At 43.8% G+C, this 19,549-nt stretch overlaps 2 protein-coding genes across 5 annotated transcripts in view; one reads left to right on the top strand and one right to left on the bottom strand.

Annotated features, from left to right (window-relative positions):
- The window catches only part of BBS7 (Bardet-Biedl syndrome 7), an 82,562-nt gene extending 71,481 nt beyond the window's left edge, over positions 1-11,081 (bottom strand). For all 4 annotated transcript variants that reach the window (XR_015053311.1, XM_085864217.1, XM_085864218.1 and 1 more), the window contains exons 1-2: positions 10,894-11,081; positions 891-956 (exon numbers count right to left, since the gene is read on the bottom strand). Coding sequence is in view for 3 of the 4 variants with exons in the window: in XM_085864217.1 (XP_085720343.1) it covers positions 891-956; positions 10,894-10,929 (102 nt within the window). In the remaining variant the exon portion in view is untranslated. The remainder of the gene's footprint in view (positions 1-890; positions 957-10,893) is intronic.
- Positions 11,082-12,028: 947 nt separating this feature from the next.
- Positions 12,029-19,549, top strand: part of LOC147008565 (serine/threonine-protein kinase DCLK1-like) — a 157,677-nt gene continuing 150,156 nt past the window's right edge. Inside the window, exon 1 of the mRNA XM_085864456.1 lies at positions 12,029-12,174. The gene's annotated coding sequence lies outside the window, so the exon portion shown is untranslated. The remainder of the gene's footprint in view (positions 12,175-19,549) is intronic.

Genomic DNA, 19,549 nt, shown 5'->3' with positions numbered 1-19,549 from the left:
TGGACCTCACAGTTTCCTTCATGAAGAGTAGACGAACTATCGCTGGCACCCTGTCCAAATTCTAATTTCTTTCTCTAACCTACAGTCAGTGTCACATCAGTGGTACAGCCACACCCCCCCCCCCCCCACACTATGATGTTACCCGTAGTTATGTGTTGTAAGTGAAAGAATAAGAACAGGAGCGAGAATTGCTTTGCAATGCATGTCCCCTACCTCTGTGATATTTTAAACAAGAGCGAGAAATCCTTTACAATAAATGTCCCCTACCGGTCCAAATGAATGTTTGGGAGATTAAAATTTGTTTGTGTTTAACGCACACTTGAGCGTTAAACATATGTATATATATATATATATATATATATATATATATATATATATATATATATATATATATATATATATATATATACACATATGTATATATATATATATATATATATATATATATATATATATATATATATGTTATAAATAAATGTAATGTGGGATCTTGGGTGCTCTTTTCTGGCAAATGATGTTTCCGTATCACAATGTACATGGTGGTCGATATGACTTGTCACCCCACTATGAAATTTTTATGTTCATGTTTCATTTTGTATCTTGTCAATTATTATGCTCAATGAGGTTGGGAAGTGTTGTGAATAAGAACTGCATATTACAATACATAAATGGAATTAAAATACAGTTAAAAAAAACACACACATACGTCACCAAACCGCTTGTATTTCACCCCCACATTACCTCCAAATAGCCAAACTGTCCCCCCACCCACCACTTTTCACTTCCTGTATCTGTGCTTGCCTTAAATAGTCTATTACCTTGTATATGACATTATAGAACCAAACTCATTCTCTGCTTTACCCATACTTTGCTTCATCAGTGACACACACCTTCTGTGTTGCTTTTCGGCCCATTGCTGGCATAAGTCTCATGCATTTCTGGGATGTGACGCCAACCTAAAAAGACAGTGAAGACATGAAAAAGACTCATTGAGTAACATCTATCAAATAATAAAATCGTGTGCAGATGCTAAACCAGGTAATGTCAAGATAATTACATTTATTTCAGAACACTGCAAGAGTCACGTGGCCACCAGCCAACTCCAATGTGCCTTAAAGCATAAAAGGACGACAAAAGCGTTCTTCAAAATTATAGGGCTAAAAAAGATAATCCCTGCACATTACCAGTCTGGAAAATGAAGCGATGTAACCAGACACTCCTTGTCAATGCAGCATGTGCTGGGAAAGGATTACATTTCAAAGATAATTAATTGCAAATGGCAGCTAGTCACACCCTTCACTTGTACGATTTCAAAAAACACCTGTCTTTGCAAATCATACCGCTTTCTCAAACTAGGTGTGTGATTTTGCTCAGTTATCCACAGTAACTTTTATGGTTTGTAACAAAACCATTATTGGTGCTAAGGGTAATTTTTTTATGATTTGTGATTGTAAAACTACAGGAAATGCTTTTTAAACCTACCATGCTCTGATACAATAGATCAATCATCATTATACGTTTGTGGTCCAGTGGTAAGAACACTGGATTGGTGTCTTTGAATTGAGAGTTCCAATACCAATATAGGCAAGCACTATTAAGGATATCGTTTTTAATGCAGAACTCTTGGCGCATGGAGGAGTTAAATGACAGATGGCAACAGGTTGGCTGGCAGGATGGCCTAGAGGTACGCTCACTCGCCTCTGAGCTGTCCAGCCTGTGCTGTATTCTCGGCTCAGCTATAAACTGTCATCCTGGTGTTTTACAGTCAGGCTGATTCATCAATGCATGTGCACCGTCCCTTGGATGGAAGATAAACTGGGCATCCCATCAGCCAGCATTAGTTGGTGGACGTGAAAGATCCCATGGTGTCCTTTGCGAAGAGTAGGTGAGCTATTGCCACCACCTGAACAAATTCCAAATTCCTGCCCAAACCTACAGAGGGGGTTGCATCAGCGGCACAGACGTGCCCTCAGAACAGCGATGCAACTCACAGCCATGTGCTGCATACAGAAGAAGAAGAAGAAGAAGCAGCAGGTTAAGAAACTGAGAGAGCATAAAAGAGGAACAGGCAGACACAAATGCACAGTCACATCGCAATACAAGTGAGTAGAAAAGTGGCAGAAATTGAAGAGGGGAAAACAAATGCAAAGCACTAGGGAGGGGTCCATGTACTATACCCCCAATACTCTCAAGGTAACAAACACAACTAACCCCTCCCCCTTCCCAAAACCTCCATCCACCTCTTCCACTCCCCATACAGTATCCTTGAAAAGTTTTGCCATGATCAATTAACCCCCTATTCCAAATCCCGTCTGACAAAAAATCTCAAAATATATTGTATTTAAGACTAATAATTTCATTTTTTCATCAATAACCCACCATCGGGCCTTCACTGTCCTTATCAAGTTTGGTGGTGATCACTCAAGCCATTGAAGAGACCCCCTCGCCAACCCAACCATTCCAAATCCCCTGTTAATTGAAAAATCTATAAAGGCTTTTATTTATGTTTTTTGTATACCTTGTCGAGGCTCATATGAGAGCTAACACACAACGCACAGCAAGGGGAGCATGAGACTAGAGGGGCGGGAGTGGGAAGAACAAAACAGTGAGGAACAGAGACATGAGGAGATCTGTGGAAGGGAGAGGGATGGGGTGGGGAACATGGGGAATACAAGATGGACATTACAGGGACTTTCAGGAAGGAAAGCAGGGAATTTGAAGGAGGTGGGTTTGGGGTGGATTAACGGAGGTAGAAAAGATCGAGGATTTGGATGGGGGACGATAAGAGGTGGTGGTGAACAGCTGTTTTGAAAGCCTGGTGGGAAGAATGGGAAAGAATAGAGTGAGGGAGTTTATTCCAAAGGCGGGGAAAAAGAGGAACGAAAGAGTGAAGGTGAGCAGTGATTCGTGATTTTGGTAGTTTCACCAGAAGGAGGTTGTTGGCGGACCTCGAGCGCCTTGCGGAAATATGGTGGGGACAAATCGCAGACAGAGCAGGGGGCGAGACTGGGAGGAGACAGTAGAAGACAGAAAGATCACCGATCTGCCTGTGGTGAGAGAGTGAGAGGCCGAAAGACTCAGCCTCATCGTGGGAGATACCAATGATCCGAAATGCCTTGGTTTCCACAGCGTGAAACCGAGAAAGATGAGAGGCAGAAGCACCAGCCCAGAGGGGAGAGAAGTACTTCATCAGGCTGTGGACAAAAGCTTTGTAAGTGGTCAGGAGCTCAGGTGGGCCGAGGAAGGACTTTGCAGGACAGAGGATTCCCAGTCGGCAACTGGCTTTGGAGGCGAGGTTTGAAATGTGGCTTTCCCAGGAAAGATCATGGCAGATAGTGAGACCAAGAAGCATGAAAGAGAGGACTTCTTCCAAAGGATTGTTCAGAAAGTAGATGGGGGGGGGGGGGTTCCAAACGGTCCTTTCGGAGAGATATTGTGAGAGTGTGAGATTTGTCTGGATTGAAAGACATGTTTGACGTGTTGGAACAGTTTGTGATTTTACCCAGATCTGCAGAGAGCGAAGAAGCTGCTGCATGCCGGTCTGAGGGACGACAGATGGTGCGGCAGAGGGTGAAGTCATCAGCAAAGAGATCACGAAAAAGAGGATTTTCCAGAGAGTCAGAGAGATCATTGATGAAAACCAGAAAAGGAACAGGGAGGGCCCAGAATGCTGCCTTGAAGAACTCCAGCCCAGACAGGAAGAGGGGATGAAAGAACTCAATTTAGGGCCTGTGACAGAAGAGGAAGTTTGCAAGCCATGATTGGAGATGGCCTTGGATACCATAGGAAGAGAGTTTGGTGAGCAGGGCAGGGTGCCAGACCTTGCCAAAAGCATGCGATATGTCTAGGGATATGGCTCTGATTTCATGTCTGCCATTCAGGACCTCCATCCATTGTTGGGAGAGCAGAAGAAGCATATCCAGGGTGGAGTGACCTGGTCTGAAACCAAATTGATGATTGAAAATCAAACTATTGGAGAAGAGGAAGGATTTAATGTCTGAAGTGATGATGGATTCCATAACCTTGCTGATGATAGGGAAAAGACTGATTGGGCTGTAGTTGCAGGGGTTTTTTTTTTAAACCTTTTTATGCAGAGCAATATTGTTTGCTGGTTTCCAAGCAGATGGCAGATGACCCTGAGCAAATGAGAGGGTGAATAGAACAGAGAGAGGGTGAGCAAGAGCAGAGGAGCAGGTTTTTAGGACACGTGGGCTGATGCCCTCTGGACCAGTTGCAGAATCTGAGTCGAGGTTTGAAAGCCAGCTCTCCACTTTGTCAGAACAAAAGGACACATAGTCCAGGGACAGTTGGGTGCAACTGGGTAAGGTGGGTGCAGAAAGCGATGGGTGTCGGACACAATAATTTGATGCAATATTTTGATGGTGATGAATCGGGGAATATATATATACATACATATATATATATATATATATATATATATATATATATATATATATATATATATATATATATATATATATATATACCGATAACTTTATCACCATCTATCCCACATGGTGCCCCCATTATGCAAGTCACTTTTATAGATAATAGAGTCTGACAATCTGCCTGCAATGGGTAAGAAACAGACCTTGGGACTGAGCTTATGCAACAAATAATATGAAAATCCTTGGACTCGACTGTCTCCAAGGGAGTGAGATGGAAAGAAGCGACATCAGTTAAGAGTGAGAAGCCATATTCCATTGTACTTCGGATGAAGGCCTTACATTGTGATGAGCTCTGCATGGCTGGACTTGGCATTGTGGATAATACCAAGACATTGGACAGCCTTCGGGGCTAGTTTGAAGATGTAGTCCAACCAACAATATACAGTATGTTGCGACAGATAGTGAGGCTTTGGAGTTTTAGGGATTGCATGTCTTTCAGAAGATTGGGCAAGGTAGTAAACTGAAGATAGGTGTGGAGGGGTTAGGGGAATGGGCTTTGACTGTAGATCCTTAAATAGATGGACAGATTGAGAGCTTGAGGTAGTTGCCCAGTTTTGTAGTTGACAGAATGGTAATTTTTGCATTGAGATACATTTTCCAGGTAGTTGACTAAAGATTTATCTTTCCACATCTGGAGAGGGATTCAATGTAAGCCTGCCTCTCAGGAGTGTGGTGTCAGCATAATGGTAAATAGGATTTTCCAAAAAAATGGAGAGACCATTTATGTACACCAAGAATAGCATTGGTCCTGTAAAATGCTGCCTTGTGGCCTGGCAACATCAAGAGGAAGATCAGAAGACAAGAGTACTATCAAGAATGACCCTTTGTTTAAATTTACAGAGAAAATTGGATAATAGTTGAAGGAAGGTTGGCAGACTGTTGAATACCATTGGCAGATCATTTGAAATGTAAGGCTGGGTGTAAGATGGCTGGACAGATGTCCAGAGAGATTGCCCCGATCTTTGAATTCTGAGCTTCTGCAAGTCGAGCTCGCCTTAAATAATTACCATTTTCAGTCCTGGATTGCAGTAAAAACTCAGCTGGTTCGGTACGACCATCAGGACCATAAATTACCATAATTGTCACAATAGTCATTGGAATGTTTGGATTAATTTCCATCATACAAGTATTTGAACATAATTTGTCACAATTTGAACTTCAGGAGCAAATTCTCCATGTAAATGTGTATCATGTAGTGCCGCCTCCAGGTGAGGGAGAGTATTACAAGTCCCCACCATTTCCAGTGCAGTACAGTATTCCTATCCCCACGTTTTCCTGCACAGTGAGGAGTTTTGAATTAGAAGCAGTCGGTATGTATTTGCTTTATGCATGTAACCTGGGTTATTGTTTTTGCAGACACAGACATATCAGTTGCCTATACACCGCCCAAATAAAGATTTGCGTCAGAAAAACGTGTTGCATGCTTTGAACAAGATTGCCCATAGGGCGGGTCCTCTGCTAGTGCATACATATGTAACATGAATGTCAACAAAATATGGAAAACACCTTATGTCAATACAAATCGATATTGTTGATCAAATCCACGCTTCGCTACATGGTAAGGCCCTGTCACACCTTGACGTTTTAGCCAGCGAATGGCAAGGTATCAAAATGTATGTAAAACGTTGGTGTACGCTGAACTATTGATGTTTTTTTCAGTTTTTTTGGCATATTCATAACGAGTTGGACGTATGCATAACGTATTAGTAATGTACACAGAACGTTTCGATAAGTTATAGATAACTTATACCAACGAATGCTTAGCATGTTGTCAGCGTTCACAACGTATGCCCAACGATAGTCTAACGTATGCATAGCGCGCGGCAGCGTATCGCCGACGATCACGTGGCGTAGCCTATTAAAAGGCTGCCGCTCGACGATTCAAGCCGCTGTCACACCTTGCCGTTTTAGCCAGCGTATGCCGACGTATGAAAAATTTGTCTAAAACGCTGGCACACGTCGAATACGTTATTGGTAAGTTTTGTATACGTTAAGAGCACGCTGGTATACGTCATAGTACGCTGGCATACGTTGTAGTACGCTGAGTACGTCGACAAATTTTCAGCATGTTGAAAATTTTTCGACGTATGCCAGCGTATGACTCGCATTCCGCATATGCTGGCATATGCTGGCCATAAGTTCTAGGCACGTTACGCGATCGTTGACACACGTGGACACACGTTACTTGTAAGTTACTCATAAGTCGAAACACGTCGACGTAATGTTTAGCCTACCCGAAACTTATTTCTAACCTATGAGTAACGTGCTTTGAACCTATGAGTAACGTGCTTTGAATCTATGTGTAACGTATCTCCAACGCACATTGACGTATGTAGACGTATTTGATTGACGTCTTCCGGACGACCACAGAACTTACTGAACGTGTTTCTAACTTACAGCTACCGTATAATGGCGTATTGGCAGCGTTTAGGGGAATTAGTATATAAAAATGGGGTTCACACAGGAGGAACCCGTCAGTGTTCCAGACTCTATGTGTTTTTTTTTTTTCAGCATGACGGTGATGTTGACACTTCGATTTCTAGTGCGGTTATGATTTAAATCGTTGAGCGGCAGCCTATTAATTATATTATTACCGCACTAGAAATCGAAGTGTCAACATCACCGTCATGCCAAAAAAGAAACAAACAAAAAAAATAACAACAACAACAACAACTTGGCGTGTTTCGACTTATGAGTAATTTACAAGTAACGTGTGTCGACGTGTGTCAACTATCGCGTAACGTGCTTACAACTTATGGCCAGCGTATGCGGAACTTGTGAGTCATATGCTGGCATATGTCGAAAAATTTTCAACATGTTAAAATTTGTCGATGAGCTAGGCGTACTACGAGGTATGCCAGCATGCTTCAGCGTGCTCTTAACGTATACAAAACTTACCCATAACGTATTCGACGTGTGCCAGCGTTTTCGACAAATTTTTCATATGTCGACATATGCTGGCTAAATCGTCAAGGTGTGACAGGGCCTGTACAATCGACAAAACAACCCCTCATTATCTCCGCCACCGAAGGTGAAGGAGGTTATGTTTTCACCCTTTTCTCTCTGTCTCTTTGTTGGGTCACCAAAATAGGTGACCCATATTGTCAGTAATTCTGTCTGTTTGTTTGGATGTTTGTTTGGATGTTTGTTCGTTTGTCATCAGCATAATTGGTAGTAAACGTGGGCTGATTTTGACCAAACTCGGGTGGTAGGTACATCTTATGACCTTGTGCTTTGGAAATTGTGATGGTTGCTAGGGACGCTTTGTTTCCCTAGCAACAGCCGAAAAACCTTCAAAATCGGTACAGTTCACGCGAAATCAATTCCGAAAGCCATTATCCCACGTAGGCTTATTAATTTGGCATGCATCATCTACAGGTGATGCTCTACTAAATATATTCCGGATTTGTGATATATGGAATAGTTTACCCACAGCACCCCCTACAAATGGGGTATGCACGAAAATTGGCGAAAATTGAAGGCCCCCTAACGACCAGGTGAGTGCATCGATCCGAATGAAACTTTGCAGGTTCATAGCACGCAATGAGTACTACAACTTTGCCTCAGGACATATTGACTGATATTGCTTAGGTCAGGGGTCAAAGGTCAAAAATCGATAATATACGAGAGCTTGAGGTGCCTTCGCGCCAAATGCTATTCCTCCTAGGGTTATGGTCAGATGGTCATGAAAATTCACACTAATCATCTGGAATGCATTGTGCACAAACGATCGAGCCGGATTTTCGATTTATATCTTTGTTCACCCACAGCACCCCCTCGAACTTTGGGGATTTCCGATATCAAACCGCATTTTCGGTACTTTTCATTCAAATTGATACCGAGTAGTTATCAGGAGATGGAACTTGATGAGATTTGGTATGCATAATCTTAAGGTGATTCTCTATCCACTATATGACATCCATTTTTTTCTATATCTTATAGTTTCCAAATGGTAACCCTCTCAACTTGGGTGTCTGAGGGCCATTGAGCATTCCCGCTGAAAATTCAAAGTACACCAGCTCCAAGACGGTTGAACCGAATCGAATGAATCTTTACATGCTTATAGACGGTAATGAGTACTACAACTTTGCCCATTTGCATAATGACCTATCTCGAGTAGGTCAGGGGTCAAAGGTCAATAAGTGCATTTTTCGGGCGAAATTACCATTCAAGGCACCCTTGCTCCTACACGGATTAACCGATACAAATGAAAGTTCATAGGTCCATCTTCTATCAATAATTCCAGCAATCTCTGTATGTGTGTCTGTATGTGTGTCTGCGACCGCCGTTTCTCGACAACCACCGGTCCGATCGTATTGAAACTTGCCAGGAATATTGCTGGGGACCCACGGATGTGCCTTTTCAAGGTTTAATATGAATCGGACGAGCGGTTCCCAAGTTACGGCCATTTATCTGTCGACCAATGACAGGACACGGTGCTATGACATCACGAATGACGTGACAATGAATTTTTTTTTTGCATGATTGACGTCACAATTCTTCTTCTTCTTCGTTTGGTATGATGTCACAATCGACGCTGGGGACCTGAGTATGTGCCTTTTCAAGGTTTGATATTAATCGGACAAGCGGTTCCCAAGTTACGGCTATTTATCTGTCAACCAATGACAAGACACGGTGCTATGACATCACGAATGACGTCACAATGAATGTTTTTTTTTTGTTTTGTTTTTTGCACGATTGACGTCACAATTTTTCTTCTTCTTCGTTTGGTATGACGTCACAATAGACGCTGGGGACCTGAGTATGTGCCTTTTCAAGGTTTGATATCGTTCTTCATCCGTTTCAGCTGTTTCCCAAGTGTTTCCCAAGGTTTGAAAGCTGTTTTTTCCCAAGGTTTGAATTAATTGTTCAAATTATTAATTATCCCAAGGTTTGAATTTTCCCAAGGGAAAGAGCTGTTTCCCAAGGGCTTGAAAGCTGTTTTTTCCCAAGGTTTGAATTAATTGTTGTGCTTGGTAGACATTTGTGAATACATTTACAGAGAGGGCGAGAGAGGAAGGGGGAGAGAGGAGGGGGAGAGAGGAGGGGGAGAGAGGGGGGCGAGAGAGGGTGGCGAGAGAGGGGAGGGAGAGAGGGGCTGAGAGAGAGGAGGCGTCACAATTCAAGAGAGGGGGAGAGAGGAGGGGTGAGAGAGGGGACAGGAGGAGGGGGTGAGAGTGGGGCGAGAGAGTGGGGCGAGAGAGGAGGGGGAAGAGAGGAGGGGCGAGACTAGGGGGGAAAGAGAGGGGGAGAGAGAGGGAGGTGGGAGAGGGGGTGAGAGGGGGGTGGGAGAGGGGGTGAGAGGGGGGGGCGAGAGAGAAGGAGCGTCAATTCCTCTTCTTCGTTTGATATGACATCACAATTGACGCTGGGGACCTGAGTATGTTTCCCAGGTGTTTCACAAGTTATGCCCATTTATTATACGGTTGGTCTGATCTAATTGAAACAATGCCCCAATCCAGTCGTTGTTTACGAGAGCGAAGGAACGAAGCTGCACATACTGGCACGCACCTACGGGCCCGCACTAGTAGTACTCAATGAGTACTACAACTTTGCTTCAGGACATATTGACGTATCTCGGCTAGGTCAGGGGTCAAAGGTCAATGAGTGCATTTTTCGGGCAAAATGACCATTCAAATCCCCCTTGCTTCTACACGGGTTAACCGATATGAATGAAAGTTCATAGGTACAGAGTACTCGATGGGTATTACAACTTTGCTTCAGGACATATTGACCTATCTCGGCTAAGTCAGGGGTCAAAGCTCAATGAGTGCATTATTGTTCGGGTAAAATGAACATTCAAAGCCCCCTTGCTCATACACGGGTTAACCGATTCGATTGCAATTTCGTAAGTACTTAGTACTAGATTAACTCAGATCAGGGGTCAAAGGTCATCAGATGCTCGGTGACCCATGGCCGCCTACCGGCTTGTTTGTCTATTTTCTTGTTTGTGTGCAGGATATCTCAAAAAGTTGTGGACAGATCCGGATGAAATTGTGTGGACAGGTTCGGTGTGTGACAAGGACGAACTGATTCGATTTTGGTGAAGATCCAGATCTGGATCCGACTCCTCAAAATTTTTTAAGTGATTCTTCACCATTGAGATACAGGGGGCCAAAAATGATGTATAACACGATATCTCAAAAAGTTGTGGACGGATTCGGACGAAATTTGGCGGACACGTTGGGTGTGTGACAAGGATCTTTGGTTCAGGTCCGAATCCAGATCCGGCCTATCAGTGGGATACAAACAGCCTAAACTGGCGGAGGTATGCGCTCTCCCGACTACCATTCTCGTTTATATTTCCTTTAAATGAGGTTATGAAGTAAGCTGCGATAATTGAGTGTAAATTGTACAGTAATTATTAAATGTTGCATCTTTACAACACATTGAAACACCAAAGTACCAACTGAGTGTCGTGCGGTCCAATTGGTGGAAGCTTTACCTGAAGGTAATCGATGCGATTCAAAGTTACATCCATTGGCCCAGCGCACAGTGAAAATGATGTGAATTAAACACGGAAGAATTGAAAGCTGAAGAGAGAGGAAAAGATCGAGCATCCGACAAGATGCGAACAGCCCCGGCCTGGCTCAGACTCGGTAAATTCGGAGGCTTCAAGCGTTACCATGACAACTGACGTCATCGCACATTAATTTCAATTTTTTTTGTGCTTACGTGAAATATTTCTAAATCAATTCCACCCGTCGTCATAATATTCCTTATGGTCCTTTTATTACTTGCTTTTCCTCGTGCGTGCAATTAACCTTTTTATCTTCCCTTGAAGTATATTGTATTATTCATATTTGAGAAGTATATCTGAGAATTGTACGTGCAAGGCTGTTGTCCCACTAATTCCATCACCCATTAGTTTAAATACTAACTTGCTGAAACATAATACAAGCTCCGTTATTACTGTTGTTTTTTTTTTAATCAGATACAATTCAGTTTTAATACTTGAGTTCCACGTCAGGTTTTCTGAACGACGGCATCACGATCGAGCGAACTTCCGGCTCCCATTTGAGCATGTGTTGTTGTAACTGCTGTTCTCAAAATGAACTGGATAGGAGGGGAAGCTCATTTTGGAAGCCATTTGTCCCACCGCTGCCACCATGTAATGATCAGACCAGCACACAGAATCAAAGCAACGGCTTTTATAATTAAATAATCCCAGAAGGGAAATGACAGAGTTCCGGTAATGCCAGATCTACAAACTCTAGTTGTACCACCCACAACGGTGGGAGGAGGAATATGGCGGATGGAGCGCTTCCGGTGGCATGGACCGTTTCCCGTTTCAATCGTCCTGTTGAATGACGTAATGATGTTGCGGGGAGGCTTTTGTCGGATCACGTGTTTTTCGCTGAAGGCGTGGGCGGACCCTCCAACGCCTCAGATCGAGGTCCCTCCCAAGGAAGGGCATGGACCGTTTCCTCCAGCCAATGAGTGAAGGGCGAGCATGACACGCACACCCCAGCCAATCGGGAAGTGACCACGAGTCGTCCGACAACCCCTCGTCCAATCAGGAGGCGAGTGGGAGGAGAAGAGACCCCTCCCACCTCAGAAGGGGAGAGTGGTTGTCTGGACCAGTGTTGGGCAGACAAGACTGCGTTCTGCAGGATCGTGGCGATTGCAGTCTGCGGTCTTGGTGGCGAGTGCAGCTTGGTCTGGGTCGTGGGTTCGAGTCCCACCGTGGTGGTTCGGGTCGGTGTGACCGCACGACGTGGGACAGGTACCCCGGCCCGGCACTACCGACTGAAGACCCATTGAGGTCCATTTTCTTTTGTGTGTGTGTGTCCGTGGGCCCCGTCTGCAAGTAGAATTGTATGTGTTTTCCTTGTAAATTATATTTTCTTTATTCGTGACTCGCTGAAGTACCCGGTAATACCCAGGAAATTCGCCCTATTTTCCTCACGCGAGTTCGACTGAGGCATTAGTTGTATGGAGAAAATTGGGAAGGCTTCTTTTATTCCTCAGATTTATGAAAGGAAGGCTTTATGCTGCCGTAATCCTCAGAGAGGTCATAGTTGAAGGCGGCCTTGAGCCACTCAATGTTTCTAGCAGCAGTGGCAACTGTCCTTGATGTCCTGCCAAAACCCGGACCGAGAAAGCTGGAACGTGAGTTTTGTGCTTCTCTCGCCCGTCGGTGTGACGCTCTATTCGCAGTTAGGCGACACACGCTCTCTCTATCTCTATCTCTATCTCTATCTCTATCTCTATCTCTATCTCTATCTCTATCTCTCTCTCCACAGCTGACTCCGCTTGCCTGGCTCGTTCATGAGCAGAAATATCAGCAGTTAGCTGTTGCTGTGCGCGTGCAGTTCGAGAAATCAAATAACAGGAGGAGAATGTGTATTTTAAAAAAGTCAACGAATACGAACATTTTGTATTGCAAAAAACCCGAGCGTTTTTAACCATGAAGCCTTTTGTTACGATAAATATGCCGGCGCACTATTCGAAAGCCATTTTTTTTAATGGAAATTTTATTATTATTATTATTTTTTTTTTTACATTTTTTTTTTCATTTTTATGGAAAGCCACTTAGCACATCCTGGAGCTGAATCTTAGGTCTATATGTGTGTAAAGTTTCATCAAGATCGGTTCACTGGTCTAGGAGCTTATTGGTTACAAACAAACAGACAGACAGAAGGACTGCCATTTATGCAGTAGATAACTCTGCTCTGTGTTCCCCTCCCCGATTATTCTTTGTAAAATAAACCCCTGTTAAATGTACCAGCTCGTTTTTCTGTGCTTTCCTTCATTGGCCAAGCAAGGTGCGTATTGTGAATTGGTAAGGCCGTTCGTGCCATAGGTTGTTCATTTGGTGGGGCGCGGCTTTGGTAACTCCCGCTCGGTTACGCCGGATCCGAGTCGGTGATTGTGACTCAATTTGGACAAAGTCGGCCGAGGGTGTGGTTTTCCCCGGTAGTTGGACGACGTGGGTATTTAGGTATATTGAAATTAGGCAATTAACCCTACCCCCACTCCATCAAAATATTGGCGACCACAGTCCGCTAAGGGACCCATGACCTTTGGAGTTATCCAAGGGTTACGACCTAAATTCCAGGTGTTCGGTGGGAGACGACTCCACTGCTCCACCTCGTAGTCGTTTATCGCCACCGAACCCTGGCCCATAACACTATGGCGTCCTTCCATGGTATATGTGTCCTTCACTCAGGCTGGCTCCTTTACTGAAATACGAACGTGAAGGCGTTTGTTCAGTACATCACAAACTGGCGACGAGGATGGGATCTCTGAAGTGATCGGATGTGGGAAGGCATATTCAAGACATGGCGGTGTTCGGGAATATTGGGTCTTTCAACGAAAAAGTGGAGTTGTTCCAGGACTTCACGAACAGATGCGACACATTTTTGGCGGCAAACCGGATTTATGAAGAGCTGCAGGTGGGTTTATTTTTGGTTGTTGTGGGAGCAGATGCGTTCAAGTTGGTGAAGAACTTGTGTCACCCAACCATGGCAAATTTGAAAACTTACGCTCAGCTGAAGGCATTAACAGAGCATGACACGCTAAAATGCTCACTATGTGTCTCCGAAAGGACTGTTTAGAACCCCACCCCCTTCCCCCCATCCACTCTCTCAACAATCCTCTGGAAGAAGTCCTTTCTTTCAAGCTTCTGGGTCTTACTATCTGCCATGACCTTTCCTGGGAGAGCCATATTTCAAACCTCGCCTCCAAAGCCAGTCGCCGACTGGGAATCCTCCATCGTGCAAAGTCCTTCCTCGACCCACTTGAGCTCCTGACCACTTACAAAGCTTGCGTCCGCAGCCTGATGGAGTACTGCTCTTCCCTTGGGGCTGGTGCTCCTGCCTCCCACCTTTCTCGGCTTCACGCTGTGGAAACCAAGGCATTTCGGATCATCGGCATCTCCTGCAATGAGGCTGAGTCTTTGGGTCTCTCACTCTCTCACCGCAGGCTGGTCGGTGGTCTTTCTGTCTTCTACCATCTCCTCTCCAGCCTTGCCCCCCTCTGCTCTCTTTCTGCGATTTGTCCCCACCACATTTCCACAGGGTGCTCAAGGTCCGCCAACAACCCCCTTCTGGTAAAACTACCAAAATCACGAATCACTGCTCACCTTCACTCTTTCATTCCTCTTTTTTTCCCCACCTTTGGAACAAACTCCCTCACTCTATTCAATCCCATTCTTCCCACCAGGCCTTCAAAACAGCTGTTCACCACCACCTCTTATCATCCCCCATCCAAATCCTAGATCTTTTCTACCCCCGATAATCCACCCAAGCCCACCTCCTTCAAATTCCCTGCTTTCCTTCCTGAAAGTCCCTGTAATGTCCATCTTGTATTCCCCATGTTCCCCGCCCCATCCCTCTCCCTTCCACAGATCTCCTAATGTCTCTGTTCCCCACTGTTTTGTCCTTCCCACACCCACCCCTCTTGTATCATGTCCCCCTTGCTGTGCGTTGTGTGTTAGCTCTCACACGAGCCTCGACAAGGTATACAATTTTTTTTTTTTAAACCAATTGTGATCGCAGAACACTATAAATTTTGGACCTCTTCCCACGGAGAGAACGAGACTGTGGCTAACTACATCATGCAATTGAAGAATCTCGCGTCAACGTGCTCATTCGGGGCCTTTCTGAACAAAGCCCTGCACGCCAAGCTGGTATCGGGACTTCACCCTAAAATGTCTCGGACTCAGACAAATTTATTGTCCAAGGCAGATTTGTCGTTTGAGTTGGACAGGGTGAAATGTCTGTCGGATGAGTTGACCAGTATAGCGAACCGAGAGCACATGGGTCAGATGTCATCGGATGCGAACAGTGACAGTGCAGCAGAGGCAAACCGAGTCCAGCAGGGGAAGAGAAACTTCGTACAAGATGGGAGGAAAATCGGAGCACACAACAAGCCGGTGGCCGGAATCTGGTGCAAATGTTGCGGTTGGACAAATAATCGCACAGAAAACTGCCGACTCAGGAATGTGAACTGTCATACCTCCTATGAAAAGGGACATATTCCAAGGTATGTCCAGGGAACAACAACCAACAGGGTCGAAGACAGTAGAGATTCGGCTTAAAATATGTAAGCTCCACAGAGTACATTGATTCAAACAGTGATAATGAATCAGACACGGAACGAGAACACAAAGGATTTGTTTTGTACTAAAATGGTGATGACTCTCGCAATGAGGTTAAACCTATCAAGGTGAAGGTGGCTGTAGGACATTGTGACATCACTATGGATCTGGATTCTGGAGCGTCGTACTCAACGATCTCAGAGACTGTTTATAGAAATAATCTGTATAAGTATCCTTTGATTGATACAAACATAACTCTTCATAGTTACACGGGGAAATTCGTTCCTATATTGGGTTGTGTAAAGCTACCAGTCAAATACACGGATAACCCGGAGATGTTGTTGGAACTTGTGGTGGTACAGGGGACACATCCATGCCTATTGGGGAGAGATTGGTTGAATAAAATCAAACTCGATTGGGAAAATATTTCCTCAGTGTCAGAAATCTCCAAAACCAAGGTCTCAGAATCAAAAGATTACCCCCAGAGTTCAATTGGTTGCGAGATCAGAACAAAGTATTATTATCTGCTATTGGTGCAGGGATAAAAGGGTACACAGCAACACTCAAATTAAAGCCAAATGCTAAACCAGTATTCCAGAAGCCAAGGCAAATTCCATACTCAATGGCAGACGAAGTAGGCAAAAGAGTATGATACACTGATGAAAGCAGAAATACTGCAACCAGTAACAGTCAATGATTGGGCTTCACCAGCAGTACATGTTCCCAAACCGAATCAATCAGTCAGAGTCTGTGTTGATTATACAGCACAAAACGAGGCAATTGAGGATGATAATTACAAACTACCAAGTACTCAGGATTTATTGGCCAACATAACACAGAATGGCACACAGCCAAAAAGTATTTTCCAAGCTTGATTTAACGGGAGCATTCAATCAATTATTCCTTGACGAAGACTCCTCTAATCGGCAAGTGCTAAACACACAGAAAGGTATTCTTGCTCCAAAAAGGCTCCGTTTTGGTGTAAAAACAGTACCGTCTCAGTTTCAGGCAACCATGGACAAAATTCTGTTTGGAATAGGAAATGTCCATTGCTATATTGATGACAAAGTGGTAGCCACTGAAACTGGAGATTAGCATGTGAAGGTGTTAAAAAAGGTGTGACTAACATTGAAGAAGCACATTGTGTGACTAAATGGTGTAAAATGTAAATTTTTAAAGGCACAACTTGAATATCTAGGCCACAGTTTGAGTGCCGAGGGGATTCGCCCATTATAAAACAAGGTCGAGGCAATTCAAAAAGCAGAGAAACCAACAAATGTGTCTGAATTAAAATCTCTGTTGGGGATGGTAAACTACTATGGAAAATTCATTCCCAATTTGTCCAAAAACCTGACACCCCTCTATGACCTATTGAACCATTCCACGAAGTGGATGAAGTTTCAGCAATGTGAACAAGCGTTCGAGTACGCAAAAAACGTTCTCATGGGAGAAAAAGTCTTGGAACATTATGATCCTACGAAATCGCTAGTGTTCAGTGTAGATGGTAGCCCAAAGGGGTTAGGGGCTTGTCTCAGTCATACATTCACGGACGGGATTGAATGCTCGATCACCTACGTGTCGTGCATATCCTAAGTGCAGCAGAAAAAAAAAATTACGCACTAATTGAAAAAGAGGGATTCGCAAGAATGTATGGATTGAAGAAGTTTAATTTGTATTTGTATGGTCAAAAGTTCAAATTGGTCTCGGATCACAAGCCACTGACATGGATATTTGGTACAAAGGTAGGAATACCTGCATTAGTGGCAGCTAGATAGCAACGGTGGGCATTATTGTTAAGTGGGTACACCTATGACATTGAATACCGTACGTCTTGACAAAACACAAACGCCGACATGTTAAGTAGGTTTCCAGCCGACATGTTAAGTAGATTTCTAGTCGACATGTTAAGTAGATTTCTAGTTGACATGTTAAGTAGATTTCCAGTCGACGTGTTAAGTAGATTTCCAGTCGACGTGTTAAGTAGATTTCCAGTCGACGTGTTAAGTAGATTTCCAGTCGACGTGTTAAGTAGATTTCCAGTCGACGTGTTAAGTAGGTTTCCAGTCGACGTGTTAAGTAGGTTTCCAGTCGACGTGTTAAGTAGGTTTCCAGTCGACGTGTTAAGTAGATGTCCAGCCGACGTGTTAAGTAGATTTCCAGTCGACGTGTTAAGTAGATGTCCAGCCGACGTGTTCAGTAGATGTCCAGCCGACGTGTTAAGTAGATTTCCAGTCGACGTGTTAAGTAGATTTCCAGTCGACGTGTTAAGTAGATTTCCAGTCGACGTGTTAAGTAGATTTCCAGTCGACGTGTTAAGTAGATTTCCAGTCGACGTGTTAAGTAGATTTCCAGTCGACGTGTTAAGTAGATTTCCAGTCGACGATCCAAGCACGGCAGATCCAGAAGAAAACTTTGTTTTCAAAACAATGATAGACTCATTACTGGTGACTGCAAAACAATTGTGGCAGAGAATTCATGTGGATTATACAGAGGTCAAAGGTCAAAGTTTCCTGGTGGTTGTAGACAGCTCCTCTAAATGGCTAGAAGTCTTCCCTATGTCCTGCATAACCGCTGTTGGTTTGATCACGGTCCTACGATCCTTATTTGCAAGATTCAGGTTGGCCACACAGTTGGTCTCAGGTAATGGACCACAATCTATTGCGGACAAATTTGTTACATTTTTGAAATCCATTGGTATTGAACATACCTTTATGCCCTCCATACCACCCCTCTTCAAATTGATTGGCCGAAAAGAATGTTCAGACATTCAAGAGAATGTTCAAGAAATCAGATAATTCATTGTCATTACAACACAGGGTAGCAAAATACTGCTGAATTATAGGAACACACCACACACGACAACTGGGATAACACCCGCAGAACTGTTCCTAAAATGCACTCCAAAAACTCGACTTTCGTTAGTGAAACCGTGTGCATAAAGAAAAGTCGAAAAGAAGCAGATAGCTTCAAAATTTCAACATGACGGATTCCACTCGAGCGTTCGTCAACATGACACGTATCAGCCGGTACGTGTTAGAAATTTAAGGGGAGGAAAAGAGAAGTGGATACCTGGTACAATCGTATCCATTAAAGGCCTTAATACGTACCTATGTGCACACAGATCATTTGATCGCAGATGACTCTCTCAAGCAAACACCAAAGCCATGAGAGAGAGATAGAGAGATAGAGATAGAGATAGAGATAGAGATAGAGATAGAGATAGAGATAGAGAGAGAGAGAGAGAGAGAGAGAGAGAGAGAGAGAGAGAGAGAGAGAGAGAGAGAGAGAGAGAGAGAGAGAGAGAGAGAGAGAGAGAGAGAGAGATAGATATAGAGATATAGAGATATAGAGATAGAGATAGATAGATTACGATATAGATTACTTACCTGAGGTAGAACCAAGACGAGACATCCCCTCGATTAGTCTTCCTGGGAGTTTAGAACCTCCAGAGGAGTTGGTGAATCCAATACCAAAACCAGGAGATTAAAAAAACTGTTGTAAATGAGAAACCAGCAGTTTCACCCTCACCAGGCAGTAAGGAGGTAACCATAACACCAACACCTGTCAGAAAGTCCACTCGAGTGTCTAAACCTCCATCCAGGTTAGATCTGTAGTTCTTCAACTCAAATTGTACAACAGTGGGTTAGGGAGTTCTTGTGAGTAAAGAAAATGCTGATGGTTTAAGTACATTTTGTGTTTATTCTAGTTCCAACGTTCGGAAACATTGTTGAGGTTATCTTCATTTGATTGCTTGTAAAGGAACGAAGTTACACAAGGAAATGTTCCTTTTGTATGTAAATTGTAACAACTGTTGTGAAAACAATACTTGAAGAGATGAATGGCTTCGATGTTTCATTCAACGGTTTAGAGTTCATGGTGAAATACAAATGCGACATCCTAATTGTAATGACGTGTATAGGAGGGAGGAGTGCAGTATTGTGTTGAATGACGTTGCGGGGAGGCTGCACATGCGCATAATAAACCGGCCATCCTATGAACTATGGCGTCGTTCCACGGTGTCTGTGTCCTTCACTCGGGCCAGCTTCTTTCCTGAAAT

Source organism: Eptatretus burgeri, chromosome 18, assembly GCF_056783735.1.
Source record: "Eptatretus burgeri isolate ZD-2024b chromosome 18, Ebu_testis_v1, whole genome shotgun sequence".
Taxonomy (NCBI): Eukaryota; Metazoa; Chordata; class Myxini; order Myxiniformes; family Myxinidae; genus Eptatretus; species Eptatretus burgeri.
This window is presented reverse-complemented; position numbering and strand designations above follow the sequence as displayed.